We start from the raw sequence: 21,140 nt of genomic DNA, 5'->3' as shown, positions 1-21,140 counted from the left end.
CCAAGACCTCGCCCCATACCCATACCTGTTCCCGTTCCTCATCCTTCTTATATGATGAACCATATAACAAGGATGCGACCCATTCCTCAAATGCGTCCGGTACCTTCTTACATTCCCCTTCCAGCTCAACCCATTTCTCGCACGCTTCATGTACCTCCCATGCTGCAATCTCTCCCTCCTCCACCACCGATGATGCCTCTAAGACCTTTACCACATTCTCCCATCATGCATCCAATGATGCATCCGGTACCACAAATACATCATCCTGCTCCATTCCACTTGCCAGTTAGACCACCACCAACTCCATTCCGCATCCATCCCACACTGAGACCACAGACCTCTTCGCTCCATCCTGTTATCCTTTTATTCACACCAGTACCCGTTCCCGTGCCAGTTCCAGTGCACCACCACCCCAGACGCATACATATACCAGCACCTACGACACCACGCGAAGAAGTGATATTCATCCAGCAACCAATGGCCCTACACCCCAGAGAGAGTTACGAACCCAAAGCCACAGAGCAAGAGATGGTTCTTCTGTATCCGGAACCCACTCAACCCAGACCAGTAATGGTTCCACAAATTCCAAAACCCCTGTATAATAAACCCCAATTACCATCACCTAAATTAAAATTGCTAAGAGAGATCCTTATGGCTAAACATGCTCTAAAACCTAATGTACCTTATGGTACACATCCAGTTTCCTCCGCTCTTCCTTTAGTAAGACAAATTAAGATGCTGCAGGTCATTCAGCATCGTTTCTTTCCATTCCTTCGTTCAAGAGCGTAAAGGAATTCCATCTTTTATGTATTTCACTTAAAGCATTCTTGCATTTTGGATCTCATTGCATATTTTCTTACCCTCCCCTTTTTTAAACTGCAATAGGATCTACATCATTATCAATATGAAAGAATATGACTTTGTTCAAAGACTCTCTGGTCTGTAAAGTTTCCAAAGTCTTTTCATTTTCTGTGATTTTGAATATAATTTAGTTATCTGTAAATTTCGCCGATGTACAGTTATTTTTCTGTAGATTATTTGTTTAATGTTGTATGTATAGATTTGTAAGTCATAATACGAAATAAAAGTATTTTTTTTCCCCTTAATTAAAAATAAAACATGTTTTTATTAAATCAGAGAGTGAAAGTTAGGTAAAGAATTTTTGTATTTTAAAATATATTTATTCTTACATAAACTTGAAGAAGAAGATATATAAAGGTCAGTGTTTTCCACATTCATATTATCCTAATCTGTATAGTTTATTAAGATAAATAAATAATAAAAATAAAGTTTTGATTCTTATAATGTTTATAATATAAAATATTTATCTTAAATTTTGCAATGTTTACATTCATTTATCTTTTATAGATTTCATATTACATATATATATATATATATATATATAATCTAAAATATGCACTTTTTCCTCCCATATTATAAGACCTACTGTACATACTATATATCTATGTATAGTTATATAAACAGAATACACAGTAGATTTTGTAATAAAGGAGAAAAAAGTGAATGCTTCCAGTATAATTTGCCGACAGCCAGATGACAGAGCAGTTAAGTAATGTTTGGCCTATCTGTCGTCACCTGGCCACCCTGTTGTAATCCTGACAAACTCATAATGGGCTTGCTCTCTTAGTGCTCACAGGTTAGAGTTAAAAAATAAACCAAAAGTATAATTTTCTATGCTGTAGAGGGATAACACTTTCTATTTTGTATTTAGAAAATTCTTAGTTGTTGTCATCTTTTAAAGGCATCTCTTACAGTTTATAGAATGCAAGTGTGGAAGAATTGTCTTTGTTTAATCAAGTCAATCCCTCTGTGCTTGCATTCTATGAGCTGACAGTAGTGTAAATTTATTCAATTTAGTGGAAGGCTAGATTGAAAAATAGTAAAACTAATAAGAACAGATCAAAAACTGATTTTCCCAAACCAAAGTAAACTGAATGAAGTTCAATATAAATTTATAGTGTGCTGGCATAAAGGGACTGTCTATCTTTATCTTCATTTAAGAGCTGCCTTTATAATATCACAACAAAAAAAAAATGTCTGTAAATTAAAGGATTAATTCTTAGCTTTATTTAAATATATCCAATAAAGGAAAATTAATGTTGTGACTGCAAAAAATAATTTAAATGTTATATCTGAAAATAAATATAGCCATGTTACATTTTAGTAATTATCGTTTCTTCTTATCAATTTATACAGGAAATTAACATTAAAATTATACTATAAGAGTATGGCAGATATTTTTCTCTCTACAACAGGTATTCAAATTCTTCTCTGGTGATTCATATTCTCTACAGGAATTTGTATAATTTTTAATTTTAAAGCTAAACAGTTAATTATTTTAAGAAATTTCCTGTAAATTATTTTTTTCTGGACTGTTAACTTTCTTTCCATACAACAGAATTAATAAAATTATTATTTAATATATCCAAAGTTTTACAAAATATGAAATCTGTCTTATGAAAGAATCCTAAGCATTTCAAATGCTGCTTCATCTTCTAAAAAGAAATGATGTATATTTCCAGGTTTCCGTATGGATAATAATTTTTACAATAAAAAAAAATTGCGACTAAGTTTATAAATTTATTTACAGTTTGCTATTATGGCCATAAATCAATTTTTATATTCTTTAAGTAATTCATTACGCTCCTGAAGACTTAAACTAGTGAATCATAATTCTGTTTGAAAACAAATTATTATTCAAAATATGCATTTATGCACATGGCTACACATTTGTAAAGACTTGAATGAATGAAAACAATGCACCTTTTATACAAAATAGTTGATTTATGCAACATTAATGATGCATGAGAAAATAATGTACAATTCTTTCAAAAATGTCAATACAAAGTTATGTATAAATTTTCCTGCTTTCTTAACTTATTTACTTATTCTTGCTTCAAATTATCTTCAAAAATTAACATGTATATATATATATATATATATATTTTTCCCAGAGAGCTTAAAATAAAAAATTAAAATTTAACATTATTTAAAATGTTAAAAACATAAACAAATATAAAACAGAGAATAAGAAATAATTTTCACAAATGATCTTTGTATTAGAAGCTACAGAAAGCATCTTTGTTTAACAATAACTCTAAACCGTTTGTTTGTTGGCCGAAAAATGTATAAAAGTGCAAATTTGGCATGTGGAAAGTGTCAAATCTGCACTTTCATTTAAGGATATCAAGGTAGTGAGTACAAAATGGCAACTTTACCAAAAGTCTAGGATTTCTGGTATGTCTAAGTATAGTAGATTCTCAATAACTTGAAAGGAAAGAGAATAATTTTCAAGTTGAAAAAAACTACCATTATTATAAAAAGATCATAAGGATCACAATACAAACTATATAAATAGACTTAATGCATTACATTTTATTATTTTTTAGATACCTTTCAGCATCTGGACACTCACACTTATGCTTCATTTTCCATTATATTGTTCATTGTAGCTTTCCAAAATTCTCTGTTTTTTTGGTATATAGGGATAGAACTGAATGGAGTGTCACATTCTTTTGCAATTCATAATTTTTTTTTCTTTCCTCCAGGAATTTTGTTACAGATATTTTTTTTCAGCTACAGACAAAAACCTTTACTTTTCTTGTCTACCATTTCTATTTAAAATAAAAATGATCAGTATACTGATTAACTGATCACTGTTGGAGTGAAAATGTCAACATATAATTCAAATTTTACAGTAAAATCTGCAAAGTATGAATGTTTATGTATGTATGTCTCTTTAATCCGACATTAAGTTCGATAGACTATCATTACAGCTTTCAGGTTAGACACTTCTTTTATTGTTTCCACCTATGTATTTCGGACTTATATAAATGTTAAGTCCCTCTTCAGTGCAATACTACAAATTATTAAAAAACACAATTAGTAACATGACAAAATTCTTCGTGCATAGGTCATATTTACTGACATAAAACTATCATACTTAAAAACTGTCACACTTATACGATATCTATGGTTCTGTCTTCTAAAACCACGATGTATAACGGGTAACATTGGAAAGATTTTAAAATACAGCCATTAAAAACACCACCAATACATTTTCCAACATTAATACGGAAAACCTAATATATTAATAATTTTAGAATTTTTTACTTTATAACATCATATATCTTAATAAAATACCAATATAACACCATACTCACTTTTAACATGTGCTCATAAAATCTTACATATTCTTTAAAAGTTGTACTTATATATGTTCTACAATATACTCACTGTCACAACACAATGATAAATACATTACAATCAAGTCATAGTATTGTGACAGAAAATAATTGGAAATATATTGTTAAATTGCATATGTATTCTGTTAAAAATGTTTTTAATATTACTATGTTACATATAATTAATCTGTAAAACGATTATAATTGCAGTTACTGCAACGTTTTATTGTAGAACATACATATTCTTTAAAAGTTGTACTTATATAAGATTTTATGAGCACATGTTAAAAGTGAGTATGGTGTTATATTGGTATTTTATTAAGATATATGATGTTATAAAGTAAAAAATTCTAAAATTATTAATATATTAGGTTTTCCGTATTAATGTTGGAAAATGTATTGGTGGTGTTTTTAATGGCTGTATTTTAAAATCTTTCCAATGTTACCCGTTATACACCGTGGTTTTAGAAGACAGAACCATAGGTATTGTATAAGTGTGACAATTTTTAAGTATGATAGTTTTATGTCAGTAAATATGACCTACGTGTGAAGAATTTTGTCATGTTACTAATTGTTTTTTTTAATAATTTGTAGTATTGCACTGAAGAGGGACTTAACATTTATATAAGTCTGAAATACATAGTTGGAAACAATAAAAGAAGTGTCTAACCTGAAAGCTGTAATGATAGTCTACCAAACTTAATGTCGGATTAGAAACATACATACATAGATCATAACAACAGCTACAAAAGTGATATTTATGAATGTTTAGTTTCAAATAAAAAGATACATATGAATGAACTTGTAAATTTAATTGACCCAACAATAGTTAAATCACAAATGTGTTCATTACATTTTGAAATATTCAAAATTTAAAAATTTAAAAGAAAAATGTTTTTTTAATGCTAAGATTTGATTGGTCAATTTGCATGTAAGGATAAGATTGTTACTTTAGGACAATCTTATCCTTTAAATGCAAATTGAAAATATTATTGAAGACAAGTTATTGAGTCTACTGTATATATATAAATCTTAATATAAAAAAAACATGATACACAGATATATTATTTTTTGAGTTTAAAAACATTTTAAAATTAAAATAACACTAATTAGAATTGCAGCAATAAAACAAAAACTATCAATTGGTTATTATACCACAAGCTATGGCAGTCAAACTGCAGCTCTTCTAGATCCTTATAGCAGCTCCCGACATCTATGCAATTACTTCTCATAAATTGGAAACATGCTGCTTACACACATGTAATGCTTTTATGTTTGTCGACTGTTATGTAGTGTGATATAAACACAAATTGTAATTGTAACTCACAAGTTAAACAGGCAACTGAAAGCTAAAGGGCTAAACGATTAAGCGTCCCGTCTATAACTCACAAAGCTATAATGAGAGAAATGTTAATACAGTATGTATTTAGATAAAAATAAATGAAATTAATTTATAATACACAAAATTATTTTCTCAAAGTATTTTAGGTAGCCTTTCTTACATATGTACCCAAAATACNAATTTAAGAAATAGATCGAGGAAGAAAACTGTATGAAGAAAGAATTAAATTAAAATACATTTTCCATTACATAACGGATTTTTTAGCTCCAACACATGCAATTAATTTTTCAACTAATTCTCTCCACAAAGCGAACTGTCTTTTTCTTGTAAATTTATTGTCGAATTTTCACTGTTCATTTTCTTATTATTTTCTACGTATGTTACTAATATTTCTTTTTGTTCTTCGCTTATTTTTTAAAATAAAACATTGGACGTTTTCATTTTGTTTCTGCGTACTATATTGCTATAAGACAACTTTTAACTGTAGCACATGTAAACTAATTCACGTTGATTTGTTTACAATTTGTTACAGTTAAGTTGATTGGTTGATTCATCATAGTCGCAAACCCAGATGCATTGTAAATAATCCCATCATGCTTAATGACACACGCAACCAAGTGAATATGACATATTTCCGCTCACCTTTCGAGTTCGCTTGAAAGGTCTAACTCGAGACTACCAATTATGTGAGTCATAGTAACACGAGCGAGTTCGATGACGTCAGTTCGAGTACAACACGAAAAACTCGAGACTAAGGGCCCCTGACGTGGTAGATGGTGTTGCACGAAAGTTCCGAGTGTTCTCGCAGGGAATCATCATTTGGCACAAGGATGCAGAGTTCGTAGGATGGCTCATTATACAACCACAGAGTTAGCCAATATGCATTTGGTGTACGGGGCTGCAGATTATAGCGGGCCAGCTGCACAGCGCTTGTGTGTGGAACGATATCTGATGAGGCGTATTCCCAGCCATAATTTCTTTGCAAGCCTGCACCAGAGGTTAGCTGAGACAAGTTCATTTCTAACAACTGCCAGGGATCGGGTCTTGATTTTTATTTCTGGGGGCATATGAAAACACTGGTTTATGATACCCCCCTTGACAATGCTGAGGAGCTGATTGCAAGAATCGCAATAGCTGCCGGAGAAATTCGAAATGAGCCTGGATTATTCCAGAATGTTCAGAATTCCATGCGCCGTAGATGTGAGGTCTGCATTGCAGTTAGTGGAAGAAACTTCAAACACTTTCTTTGACCCATGTTCCTTTTGTTTTGTACATTTATTATTAAAACGAATATTCACTTATGGTCTTCTTCTTTATGATGTTTTTGTGTACATCACCGCTTCATTTCCAACCCTGCATTGCTATATGATTCCAAGTCATCATGATGCACCCTATCCATCTTAGAAGTTCTGAAATGTTTAACTGAGACACCCTGTATATTAATATGTAAATTATACAACATACCAAAATGTTCTATAGTCATCAAGGCTTACATTCTGAAGCCTCATAACAAAAAATATTTCTTATTTTTTAGATTTCAGATTTTTCTGGTAATATATTCAGCCATCTTTTCAACAGTACTGTTTTGCTTTTCTTATAAGAAGTTTCTTCTTCTCAAAGTATTTCATGTCATTAAATGAATCTGTAAATGAATGAATAAATGAGTTAATATAGGTTTATATACCATATTTCCTTAGTCCTGACATCAATTTTTTTTACTATTTTCACTGCCCAACCAAAAGTGTCTTAAAATTGATAATGTCTTACATTCACAGTTCAAAATAGTTGTTATTAGTAAACTACAAGGTGCAATATTCACAATAGATTTTTTTTTAATATATTGGTCAATTTTCACATCACTTCAAATAAGNGAGTGTAGCGAAATGACGTCACAAACAGCATTGGCCATTTAAAAATGGATTTCAGGGTGTTCATTGTAAAGCACTTCTCGAGCACTGCATAAAGAAATGCAGCCAAACTGTTTAACTAACATCTAAAACCAGGAGCTAAAACATATCAGGATGTATGCGATAACAAAAATAGGACAACAAAACTTTTATATCTTAAGATAACAATTAGAAATTTTTCATTCAAAAACACCTATGCAAGCTGCATTAAAAATAAACATATTCTAAACTCTTGAAGTAGTATGATGTACAGTACAACTGATTTTATATGATAAAATGTTGTTAGTTTTCATTCTATGTGTATGAAGTTTCCAATTCCAATTTTATTTTGAAATATTGTTAACTAAAGTTAATTGTAAAATTGAATTAACGGTAAAAGTGTGATAATTATTATAGTTCTGGCAAGAAAATTAAAATTTCCCTGTCAAAATAATGTAAATCACTAAAAATGAATTGATAATGAATGAATCAACTTAGGGAATTGAAGAATGGATAATAATTATAACATTTTATTATTATTAATAATTATTCATTTGATAGGTTATGCAAGGCTCCAGCACATAACAGATTATATACAATAGATTTTAATTAGTATAAGAATTTTATTTTTGTCATATCAAGATTTTATAATATCAGATGATTCAATTATATCTGTAAACAGAGTGTCTCAGTTAAACGGTCTAAGAAGGGTACGGTGCATCCCGACAACTTGGAATCATATAGCAATGTCGAGTCAGAAATGCTTTCCTGACGTGGTAGATGGTGTTGCACAAAAGTTCCGAGTGTTCTTGCAGGGAATCATCATTTCGCACAAGGACGTAGAGTTAGTAGGATGGCTTATTATACAACCACAGATTTAGCCAATATGCATTTGGTGTACAAGGCTGCAGATTGTAGTGGGCCAGCTGCAAAGCGCTTTTATGTGGAACAATATCTGATGAGGCGTATTCCCAGCCATAATTTCTTTGCAAGCCTGCACCAGAGGTTAGCTGAGAGAGGTTCATTTCTTACAGCTACCAGGGATTGGGTCTTGATTTTTATTTCTGGGGGCATATGAAAACACTGGTTTATGATACCCCCATTAACAATGCTGAGGAGCTGATTGCAAGAATCGCAGTAGCTGCCAGAGAAATTAGAGATGAGCCTGGATTTTTCTGGTAATATATTCAGCCATCTTTTCAACAGTACTGTTTTGCTTTTCTTATAAGAAGTTTCTTCTTCTCAAAGTATTTCATATCATTAAATGAATGTGTAAATGAATGAATAAATGAGTTAATATAGGTTTATATACCATATTTCCTTACTCCTGACATCAATTTTTTTTACTATTTTCACTGCCCAACCAAAAGTATCTTAAAATTGATAATGTCTTACATTCACAGTTCAAAATATTCATTATTAGTAGACTATATGGTGCAATATTCACAATAGATTTTTTTTAATATATTGGTCAATTTTCACATCACTTCAAATAGGTTTGTTAATAACAAAGTATTTAATTTAAGTTCCACTTTAATGTTTAAAATGTCTTCAAGATGACATCAAGATGCAGCATTAAAATGAATAATTACTCATTTTAATGCTTCACCAGAACACAGACTTGCTGAACATTGTTTCATGGCACTTAATTCTTTTTCTAGCTTTCTGTTACTTAACAAAAGTGTTCTTTCATAATATTGAATTTAATAAAAATACTTTACAATAAAATTTTACACTGTCAATATTAACTTTTTAGAGAGAGTACAAATAATTTTTTTATTTAAAAAACATTTAATTACACAATTTAAATTATAAACTAAACTAATAAAATAACTTCCAATTGATTAAATACTTACATTTTCAACAAGTTTATCAAGATTTTCTTTGGTTACTTTTCTTCTTTCTTGTGATAAAGGTCTAAAAATAAAAGCAACCAAAAAAATTAAACAAACTATTTAATAACAATCAAATACTGTTTTAAACATTTTAATATTTTATGAAACAATCCAAAAAATATTTTACAAAGTTTAGAGAAATGATTCATTCAAGGATGTTTTCAATTTGATTGTATCTAGTGAAAATAATGACATACTTTGTTATCAAAGCATGTACCATATTTCTGCACTAAATTTATCCTAAATTTAAGATATTTTTAGCACTGCCAGTTCACAATTTTCTATGTTAGAGTTTCTCCCGTGGTAAATAAAGTAATCTAGGGAAACTTAGTAAATTCTGTGTACACAACACACAAAATATTGTTTAAAAATTGAATTTGTATCTTTAAAGTATTGCTTCGAAAATATCTTGTTTCCTTGTCTTTAAAAACAACTTTAACCTATTGGTTTTCAGTGATCAGGATGCTATGACTGCTAACAAATTTGTTAAATTACAGACCTAGCAGTATCATCAAGGGAAATGTACTGTACATGCAGATTTCAATACTAGTAGTGGTACTTCCAAGCAGGACTGTTGAGTTGGAATCAGATGCAAATTTGTTGCTAGAGAAATCAATCAATAAAAATACTGATAAAAATGTTTAAAAAGTATCCTGATGATTCACTTGGTAGTGATGAAATGCCATTCTGCATTAATATAATCATAATATAAGTTTAGTTTAAATTATTATTTAAAAGTTGGAGTTGGAGTAGGACTTTCTGAAATTCTGAGTCTGGGTTGAGGACTTGGTCTACCGAATTTGCAGCTCTGCTGATAAGTGTGAAGTAGTCTTGTAGCAATGAATATGAGAAAACTGAGGAGAGTAAAGATGAGTATAGTGACCAGAGCAAAGATAGAAATGATGAACTCAATGAGAAAAGTGAAAAAATTTAAATGTACTGATACTGATACAATAACTATTCAGTTTAAATGTACTGATACTGATACAATAACTATTTAGTGATATCTTTGTGATAACTATTATTAAAAGTAAAACCAAAAATTTTAAAATGTTTCTGATACTAAAAATATTTGATATTAAGTTAAAAAAATATTTAAAATAAACGTTAAGGTTTTTAGATATTTTGTGGAACATAGTGCCAATTTTTCCGTATCTGTAAAAGCATGCTCTTATACGTGTAGAAATATAGTATGTTTACCATCAAAATAAACAAAACTTGCACCATTACATATAAATACAATACAATATTGCTTATTCAGGACAAATAAAGAAAAGTTTATCATAAAAAAAGTATGTTTAATTTTTTTGCAGCCATCAGTAGCTTCGGTCAATATGCTTAGTTGTGCTGTAAGTTCTTTCTATATGAGAGATTTATTTAATAATCAAAAATAAACAGAGGGATTATACTTAGTTTATTACTATGTTATATTACTTTACAAAATCTCTGAAATTATTTGAAATGAACATCTTTTGCTCTGACACATTTCTTTAAATGTTCCAGTCAATTACTTATTGCTGCATGCACAATTTTTGTGAATATTGATGTTGTTGTCTTTAGAGTATGAATATTGCAAAGGGTTTAGAACAGACCTTCTTCTCTAAAATAATTTCCTGGACTATTCCAATGGCATAATCCAGGGAGTTATGATCATGATTTCCTGAAGATCAATCTGCTGCAATGAACACTGGAAAATTCATCTCTAGCCCATATTGATTTGCTTTGGCCTCTTGTGTAGATGAAAAGTCTTGTTGGAATATCCAGTGTCTGCCAGCAAATAGGGTATGTTTGAGAAGCGTAACTACTTTCTCAAAATCATTCATTTGATAGCCAGAGAACATTTGTTTTTATGCCTTGTTTGCAAAAATACAGTTGTCTGACTCAGAATAGGCTATTCACCATCAAACTGTAAAACTATAAAACAAAAACAAAAAATTGTGTTTTTAAGTTTTAAAATAAAAAAAAGTTTGCAAAAATTGTTTATGTAGTTTGTGAAATATATATTTTTAAAGAATGTTTAAAATGTTTTAAAACACTCAGTACAACAAATGAATAAATATGAATAAATAAACATAAATGTGTCTGGATAAATTTTATCACTCTCTGGATTATAATGAAATTTATATTCTAGTATGTATCTGAATTCTATTTCGTGTATACTTAGTATTGTTATTATTTTTTGTCATTACCAAATAAGTATGCTTTTACATAATAATAACAATAATATTGAATTATCATCTTTTGTATCCATTATAACTAAAAATAAATTCCAATTTTCAAATTATCAGTAATTAATACTTACTTCAGTTTCTCTTGTTGAGCATTTAGATCAAAATGTAGCCTTGCTAATGTTTCTTGTTGTTCTCTAACATTTTTCAACTTTTCAAATGTATAGTCTTCACCTGATTATTAAAATAAATAAATTTATTCACTATAAATATTACAGATTATTTTAATTCAGATATGAAAAAATTATGCTTTAGAATGTTATCATTAAAAAAACTATTTAATTTAAATTAGTTAAAATAAATCTTAATTTTCAAATATCAGAATAAATATACCAAAATTCTTTCTACAAAAAAAATTGCTATTTTAAAAAAGCCAAATGATTGCTGTAATGAATATGGCTACTTTTCCACTACTGTTAATAATTAAATAATTATTAAATTTAATAACAGACAGCACCTAATGCCTACCTATAGTACCAAATTACTTAGAATTTAATTAATAGTAGCAGAAAAATAGCCAAATTCATTACAGCAATCATTCGGCCTCATCTAATAGTCAATAAGAAAACAAATGAAAACATTGCCTAAAATATTACAAATAATAGAAAATTTATTTAACAGCAAAAACTTTGTTAAACTTTGTATGGCAAAATTAATATCAAAACTTTAATAAGAACTGTTTAATTTACATATTAATTCCTAAACTAGAATCACTTAAGAATTGGAAGTAATTATTCTATAATTATTCAATTATAACAGGATAGATTCAAATATAGAAAATTTTATATATTTCTGATAGGAAAAAAAAGATATAAAATTCTTTTTATGTATTTCATACTATAGTTGTACTAAAACTGTTATATGGTTTATATATTGAGTAATCAGTTTGCATAAATATATGTTAAAATATAACATGGTGTATCATATATTTCAACACACATTTCATACACCTTTACTTTAAAAATCAATTCAAAACAATAAAATAATTTATTACAGCATAATTTTGTTAGCTGGCTACTAGCTAATTACACATAAAAATTGTCAAATAATAACATATTCACATTTCAAAATTCTTACCAAACGCTTGCAGTTTTCCAGAATGAAAATTGTCTAGCAATTGTAGTAATCCTTGTTCCATTTGTCGTACATCCGTAACATCCGAGTGAAAATTATGAGGATGCTGAAGAGATTTATCCATAACAGAACTATTTCTGTATTTAAGAATGCCTAAAGATATATATATATGATATGATATGGTTAAAAAAAAGTATAATAATAATAATTTTGTTTTCAATTATTTTGAAATAAATATATAACATTTTTACATGAAATCTTTGTGACTTACCTTTTCCTTCTGTTCGATGCATTCTCTTGGAGGACAGACGAAAATCTACTTTCGGTTTATTCATATTATTAGCATTTGTTGAACCAAATGAATTATGAAAACCAGTACTTTGCCTTTCCCATCTGTTGTTGTTGTCCTGTTTAAAGCTCTTAGATACAACTGGATCGCTACAAGTTGTTATTCCGAGTAATTCCGAAGTGTTGGTGTCGGCTACGGATAAATCATTGGAGTCGTAGCAAGCCGATTGTTGTTGATTTAACTTTGATTGGTCTTCATTGATATTGTCCGACATAATGTCACATTAATGCTGCATAATAAAAATAATTATAATTATAAATCTATTGCTACTATAAAATAGTGTGTATGTTTGTATACATACACACATCTCCATTGTAATTTATTTATTATTGGTAAACTGCAATGAATTATTATTTTAGTGTTATTTAATCATTTAATAGTTTCATGCATAACTGTGGAAAATGCATAAACAATGCTCTTTGATGGACATTTCTCACTATGAGATTTATTTATTATCATTTTTTCTATGCACTATGACGTAAGAACTTTTAAATAATATTTGAAAACCATAATCAGCTGATCCGTCAGAAATATCATTTGAAATATTTGATATTGAAATTTTGTAAAACCGTCAGAATATCGTTTGGAAAGCTTAAACTATCATATTGTATGTGCCGTCTGATGATGGTAGTTTTACACTACTGTAGGTGCTAGTGGATAAGACCTTTCTCCAAAAGTCGAATAGATTTCCGTATCTAGAACTCCACTCCCGTAATGCCACTGCACATGTTATAATAATAGTATACGTCAGCATGAAGTGCAAACTTATTATATCATGGAAATTAATAGAAAGCACTTCTTTTATTTACTAAAGACAAGAATTACATGGTTAAAGATTCAAGCACAATTATGGTTTTTACTAAAATGTCGGAAAACCTGCCTTATTCCAAAGTCCATAGCACTCAAATATGAGTCCTTCCCAAAAGAAATACACACCACATTACCTCAAATTGAACGTAAACTTCTAGCAAGACTAATAAAAAGCAAATGTAAAGAAACAGCAGATAAAGAAAAGCAATTGTACCTGGCCCATATATATTTTGGAAAACTGTGTGATGCAAATATTCTATACCAACAATTGGATAAAATTAGGAATATAGCCATCAAAAAAGCTCACCAAATTAGGAAGAAACTCAACAAAAAGTTCCAGTGGTTATGCTCAACTACTCACAGAAGACAACCACAAGCAATGGAAGTTCCTTATCAAAATTTTACTGACATTACGGTACCGGAGAATATCCACCAAACCCTAATAAAGGGGCCAAAGTTTATACCTTTTCCTAACCAAAATTATACACAACTGATACCTCCTATTATTGCAGCCATAAAGAGCACAAAAAGTCCAGATTTGCAACCTAAATTAGATCTTTCTAAGTTGACTGCTATAGCACCGATTATTTCCCTAAAACCATAAGGGCAAATATGAAGACTCCAAAAATAGTAAAATCTTTTCTTGAATCGAATAACTTAAAACTGTTAGTAGCCAACAAAGACAAATGTTTTGTTCTATGCACAAACAAAGATTTCCTCAATAGAGCTAACAAGTTCCTCAAACATTCCAGATCCATAGTACTAAAACAAGATCCTACTTCCACTGTGTTAAGAAAAGTGCACAAAGTTATTGCATTACCAGGAACTGTTGAATCTTTAGCTGGTCCTCTCAATCCTCCATCGAACATTTCATGCCCCAAATTATTTTTTGAGGCCAAAACCCATAAATTATTATGGCCACTAAGACCATTGGTCAACAAACATTCCCATCCCATGTATCATCTTGAAGCTGCACTAGCAAAACATATCACATCCTTAATCCCACACTCTGAGCTTGTAACTACAGCCTCCACCGAAGCCAAATGTACCATCTTACAAAAATTAGGAAACCTCCTACCGATTTTACAAAATCAATGTTATTTCTTTATATCCTTCTGTTCTGTAAATCTCAAAGGAGCGTCATAAAAATGACTTTAAAGCATGTTTCAAGGATTGGAAAAAACATTGGCATAAGTAAATTGAAATAGGAGGGGATTACTTTGAAGGGGATGAAATAAATTTTGATGAATAAATTCAAATCTTGCATTTTATTAAATCATTCCTAATACTTTTTGATCACAGAAATATGTACTATACTTTATGGGATACTGTTAGGGGAAATATTTACAGTGTATATTGTTGTAACATGTAATTACCAAGTTTTACTTTACAGTTAATTCTAATTAAGTAACAAATGCATAATTTAGAAAACTACAATATTTAATCATGTTACAGCATTTAAACTAAAATTTGGTCTCCAAAAAATATCAAAATTTAATAGAAAACACAAAGATAAACAATTCTTTAGTCTTATGTTAACAGTTTGCAAATATTTAATATCCATCAAGATTATTATTATATAGCATTTCTATACTGGTAGTTCTTAAATACTAAAAAATTCATTTTGAATATATAATTCGAAACTGGTTACAACTCAATTGGTTACTAATATAATACAATAGTTACAATTACATTACAGATTAATTTCAAACTTTGATACTAGGTAAAAATTTAAAATTAAATAGTGGTAGACATTTCCAATAGATGTTATCTGTGCTAACAGTAATGTGATAAACAGAGCTATACCATTTTCAATGTTCTATACTGTTTCATCATTTAAATTTGCCAATTACTAGACCAAATTAGCTAAGTCGACAGAGCTTTGGCGAAGTTTCCCAAAGGTCAGCGATTCGATTCTGTCAACTGACAGTTGTCTTTCCTGTTCTTAACATTTACTAAAATGATTCATCAAATATCTAAGATAAAAAACTTTATATTTACTTTTTTTGTTTAATGAGCTTAGTAGAATTATTATTATTTTTAATTAATTTATTTAATTAATAACACAAATAAAATTTATCTGAACAGACGTTTTTAATCAGAGTTAATAGCACGAGTTTAATATTGGTAAAATTAAATATTTGCGATAAATTTCTAATCAAATTGAAATGAAAGGAATTTAAATTCAAATGTGAATCGATTAGAAACAGCATTTTTTAGTTTGAAGAATTTTTAACGCCTTTGCTACCCAGTAGTTTTTAATTTTAATATAATTAAACATAAAAAAATACTTAAAACTGAAAAAAACAAAAGAAATGCGTTAATTTTGAAGAGAAAGCTTCAAACTTTATTTTCCATTGTCTCGCCTTTCTGCAAAATTTGACACCGCTGGATGACCTTGAGAACAGCTGGTGTTGGATTTCCCGGGACATTCTCATAGACGTCTCAGGAGGAGAAAGGTTTAAAGTAGGGTGAATACTAGCTGGCCGTATATTTTTAAATATTTTAAAAAAATTACGTTTTTTATTGCGATTTCCGACTTAATTAAACGTATATTGAATAAAATCTATTAATTAAACAAATTAAAAAATATTGGAGGTCGTTTTTGACATCAGAAACTAGCTTTAAATAACTTTACCATGTAAAATCCGTGCACTAGAACTTTAGAACGATGAATAAAATTTGATTTTAAAAATCCCATAAAAAACAATTAAGTGTTAATCGTGCGTCATTAAAGGTACATTAATTAAAATCGCGGAAAAAATTTGGAGACAAAAAACATCCGAAAAGAAATTTTTTCAAAGGGGTCGAAACACCCGAGTTTTCTGTAACGCTATGTAACCTGCCCGAGTTAACTCGGGATAAGGGCTTAAGTTAATTACTGAAAAAAATATAAAATTTAAATTTAAAAATAAAAATGCAATACACAGAAATTACTGAATTATAAATAATGGAAAAATTCATACCATTAACAGTGAATCAATAACATCAACTAAACCTATTATTTCAGAGTAAAAATGTCACATATCGCCACTGTCTAATTCCCAAATATGTTCGCATTGTATATGTCCATATTCAGAGAATAATTTCTCTTGTTCTAAATGCCAACTTTCTTTTCAACCACCAGAAAAGTCTTTTTAGAAAGACTTTGGCATTTAGAACAAGATGTTTTAGACAACAGAGCTCAATAAAATATTACAAAGATGAATGTATATGGTCTGGAAGTATTTGGGAATTAAAAAATGGAGATCTAAAAGTAGCTTTAGTTAGCATTATTTATGAAAATTCGAAGTCGTCTGTAAGAACGACATATTTTAAATACTCATTCTCTCAAATCATTTACTTTTATTCCATTCCAAGTTTTCAAGGTGATGTCTTGAATTATTTCAAGCCTGATGATCCATTAATTGGACTAAAAAATATTTGCAATTAGAATATTGGTTCACAACTATAATCTTACTCAGGAAGGCCTATTGTATTAGGTTGAAAATGTTATGATTTATTAAATCCACTGCTGGAGTTACAAGGCGATCTGTTTTATTACTATAATCTTACTCCATAACATGACCAATCTCGCATTACCTTTCTGCTTAAACCAGAGTTCATAAGAAAAAAAAACAATATCGCCAAACTAAAAAGTGTTTTTGGACTTTTCTGTCTGTCCTCAAGTGTCTACCATCAAAAACCATCTTTCTGAATTCTTATTCAAACAAATTTTATTTGGAATGCATCTGCCAGAGTTTAAACTTAAACAACTCTTCATTCTAGAACAACACTCATTCAATTTTATTGTTTCACTATTAATGGTTGGAATTTTTCCTACTTTAGAATGTAAAAAGGTTTAGCAAATTAAGATGGGTTTTAATTTCTTAACCTTTGTAATATTTGTACAGAAATTACAAATGTTCCAATTTTATTACTATTAATATAATGATAACAATTAAACTCTGATTAAGTATGCTTTATTTGATGACCTCAGTTCAGCAATTCTTTGTTTCATGTCAAAGATGATGCTAAGTTTCATAGATTTTTGTAACAAAAAAGAAAAATGTTCAAATAAAATTATAAATTTTGATTAAATTGCCAGGACTATAATTGTAAAATTAATATACCATTTAAGACTACACAATAACAAGTCTTTTGAAAGACTCATTATTGTGTAGTTTTAAACTGTATATTAAAGTTATAACTGTTTATAATTATAGTTTATTGAAGATATTATTTTGTTTAAATAAACAATTTTTAATTATATTTAACTAGTAAATCCACCAATATTTAAAACAAGACTAGCCTATCTAATTAAACTGTAATGTGTATATGGAATAGATCAATAATTTCACAATTTACAATAGATCAAATTTAATTGAAGAGGCTAAATCTTAGGTTATAAAAACATCAAATTAAAGCTGTTTTTAAGCATTGTATATATATATAATACAATATTATAACACAATACAATGCTTGTATTATAATACAATATTATAATACAAGCATTGTATATATATATATATATACATAATCATATATACATAGCACATTTGAAAAGTTTCTGGAAAGTGGTTATTTATAAACAGAATGCTATATTTATCATTAATTGATACAAGCATAAACTTGCTGAGACTTGGTTTATCAGGTATTTGCATCTAGCTCCATCAGACTTTTATTCCCAAATTAAAAAAACAAACAAAAAAAAAACATTAAGGTGTGCTCACAGTGTCACAGTTGATATATAAAGTAAAATGTTTTATAGTGCAGTGGCTAGAACAGGCATGGCCAACATATGGCCCGCAAGCCAGATGTGGCCCATGTAATGGATTTATGTGGCCTGCGATTAATCCTTCAATAGGCCTATTAGCTATTCAAATCAGATAGGATTGGTGAAAAATTCTAATGCCTAAAAAAGAAGGGGTCAACAATTTGCTGTCTGGTTAGAGTTAATCCTCCATTACAAGTCTCAAAATCCATTACAAATTACAAAAAAGTATAGCGTAGAACATTGATAAAGCATGATAATGTGAAAAACGTATCTGAAGTATTTGTAATCTCTATGTACAATTTAGTCTCTATGGGGTGATGCCACAATGAGATCTCGCACCACCTCAAAATCTTCCTAGGGTAGTCTCCCATGTGTGGTGCACCCTGTACTAACATACAGGGTGTTAACTAGATAATGCTATTCTAAATAGCTATTCTAATTCTAATGCTATTCTAAATTAAATTATATACCAGTATTATTTTCAATAAGAATCTTTTTTTTTTCCTGCTGTGAGTCGAGAACTCTAGTTGAGACAAAAACGTTTTCATTGGCTCGCACTTGCCAATGTGTCTAGCTGTTACATACTCCCATTGGATGACACAAAAGTTTTTAACTTGATTCACGAGGTCACATACCCTCACATTTTGTCATTCACTCTCTTCGCTTCATTACACTTTGCACCCTTCGCATCCAGTGTAAATTGTGCTTTAGGAGCCCATAGTGGTTCCTATCCCTATAAATTATTACTTTTACTAATAAACCTTTAAAACGGTGCAATTACACCACCGAGACGGTCGGGACCTTACCACGGCCGTAGACCATATGCATAGGAGTAAAAGAGTCAAAGGAACCATACATCATTGTACACGTGCAACACAGCCCTCCCCCAAAATCTAGGATGCAAGTCACACTGCACATGCCACCAAGACGATCACATTTAACTATTTATCCTATGCAGGCTTCCAGTAGCCCACTTGTACAGGGGGTCTACAATTCTGAGGGTGGTGGCAAATCCCTCATTCAGAGTTCACATTTTACCGTTTAATTCGTGAATTTTACTATTAACAATAAAACGGGGCCAAAAATAAATTATTTAATTCTGAAGAAATTTTTCTGGAATATTTTAGACCAGAAAAAGCACAAAACATCACGAAAATTTTTGTTTACAAAATTATATTACGTCTCTCTCATAAAATCTTTAAAAAATAAATAGCATCACGTAGATCGAGCCTTTATACATTTATAGCGAATTGGTCTAAGAAATTAATTCATAAAAATACCTTTTTTTACAAAATTAAATTTTATAGGAACGTTCACAGCTTTGGCATAAAATATGTCGACATATCTTCTGTTTTACACAGCGACTCCTGGCGTTATTTTAGTCGTAATTTAAAATAAATAAATAAATAGGGGGAAAAACTTCTATTTATTATTATTAATTATTACTTATTCAATTTATAAATATTAGTAAAATTTTAAAATTAATTTTTCGTATAATTATACACGAATTGTAATTATTTTATAAATTAAAAGCACGCGCGAATGGAATAAATTAGAGTACTATACGTAGATTATCAGAGTAGCGGCACGCGAGTCGCCGCCGCCGCCGCCATGTTGGCCGCGTTTCTTTATGCAGCGCTCGAGAAGCGCTTTTCAGCGAACACTCTGAAACCCGTTTCTAAATGCAGCGCTGCAATGTAGCGAACCGTTTCTAAACGTTTGCTGCAAGAGGTCGCTGCAGCGAAGATAAAGCAGCTTTTACGTCCGCTTCACGTGTAAAGCAAAATGGACGCTTGTGTGTACAATACGATATTATGCTGTAAAAATAAAAAAGTCGAAGTGACTGTTGATAAAAATATTATGGAAAGATTAAGAAGGATTAAATTTTATGAAATGACTCTGAAAGTTATCTAAAGAATAAGAAAATACTATATTTTAAATATAATTATATATCTTTTATCTCTTTACTTTGTTCACATTTATGGAAAGAAAGATGCTCGATTCTTTATATCTCTTTATTTAAATATTGTAGTTCTTTAACTAAAGCACTATTTTCGGCTGTAACCAGTGATGACATTCGAAACATTTAACAAAGGGTTCGCTAACAGAAAATTTTTCCTTAACAATTTTTTTTCGCTCAAATGGTGCATCGGAAGGCTCTAGTTTAGTAGTGTTACAGAGAATAATACGTATATTTTAATATTTTTAAAAGAATCAAAACCATTGAGAAATGTTACATGTGTTTAACAAGGTTCGGAAAACTTTGAAAATGTTAACAACGGGTTCGGCCGAACCTGTGCGAACCCGCTGAATATCACCACTGGCTGTAACTGGAATTAAAGGATAGATTATGACGTCCGTGTTTCGCTCGAGCGGAAAGCGTTTCTAAACAGCGACGTGTAGCGATAGCTGCTCGTGACGTCATTTACGCTGCACTCTCGCTGCATAAAGAAACGCAGCCGTTCTGTCGACTGTCATCACGTGGCCTATGGGTTTACATTAAGAAATGACGATTATTTCAGTTTAATTAAAAAAGCTTTTATTCGTTTTTTTTTAAATTCAAGAATATGACGGGTGGATGACTCTTACAGGCGC

The 21,140-nt window shown here is 30.0% G+C and overlaps 1 protein-coding gene across 2 annotated transcripts; it reads right to left on the bottom strand.

Moving 5' to 3' along the window:
- Nucleotides 1-9,262: 9,262 nt before the first annotated feature.
- LOC111613912 (coiled-coil domain-containing protein 28B-like) lies at nucleotides 9,263-19,953 on the bottom strand. 2 transcript variants are annotated; one of them, XM_023355261.1, is made up of 5 exons: nucleotides 19,826-19,953; nucleotides 12,902-13,208; nucleotides 12,634-12,783; nucleotides 11,631-11,730; nucleotides 9,263-9,350 (listed from the first exon to the last, which is right to left on the bottom strand). In XM_023355261.1, exons 2-5 carry the CDS (start codon nucleotides 13,191-13,193, stop codon nucleotides 9,278-9,280), a joined length of 615 nt encoding a protein of 204 aa, XP_023211029.1. In that variant the 5' UTR covers nucleotides 13,194-13,208; nucleotides 19,826-19,953; the 3' UTR covers nucleotides 9,263-9,277. The 2 variants fall into 2 exon arrangements, with proteins under 2 accessions (XP_023211029.1, XP_023211030.1); XM_023355262.1 differs by having other exon boundaries at nucleotides 12,902-13,210; nucleotides 19,829-19,927.
- Between the last annotated feature and the right edge of the window lie 1,187 nt (nucleotides 19,954-21,140).

The sequence above is a fragment of the Centruroides sculpturatus genome, unplaced genomic scaffold (assembly GCF_000671375.1).
Source record: "Centruroides sculpturatus isolate CEXI.00-Female unplaced genomic scaffold, Cexi_2.0 scaffold1351, whole genome shotgun sequence".
NCBI lineage: Eukaryota > Metazoa > Arthropoda > Arachnida > Scorpiones > Buthidae > Centruroides > Centruroides sculpturatus.
The sequence above is the reverse complement of the archived record's forward strand: the minus strand, read 5'-3'. Positions and strand labels throughout refer to the sequence as shown.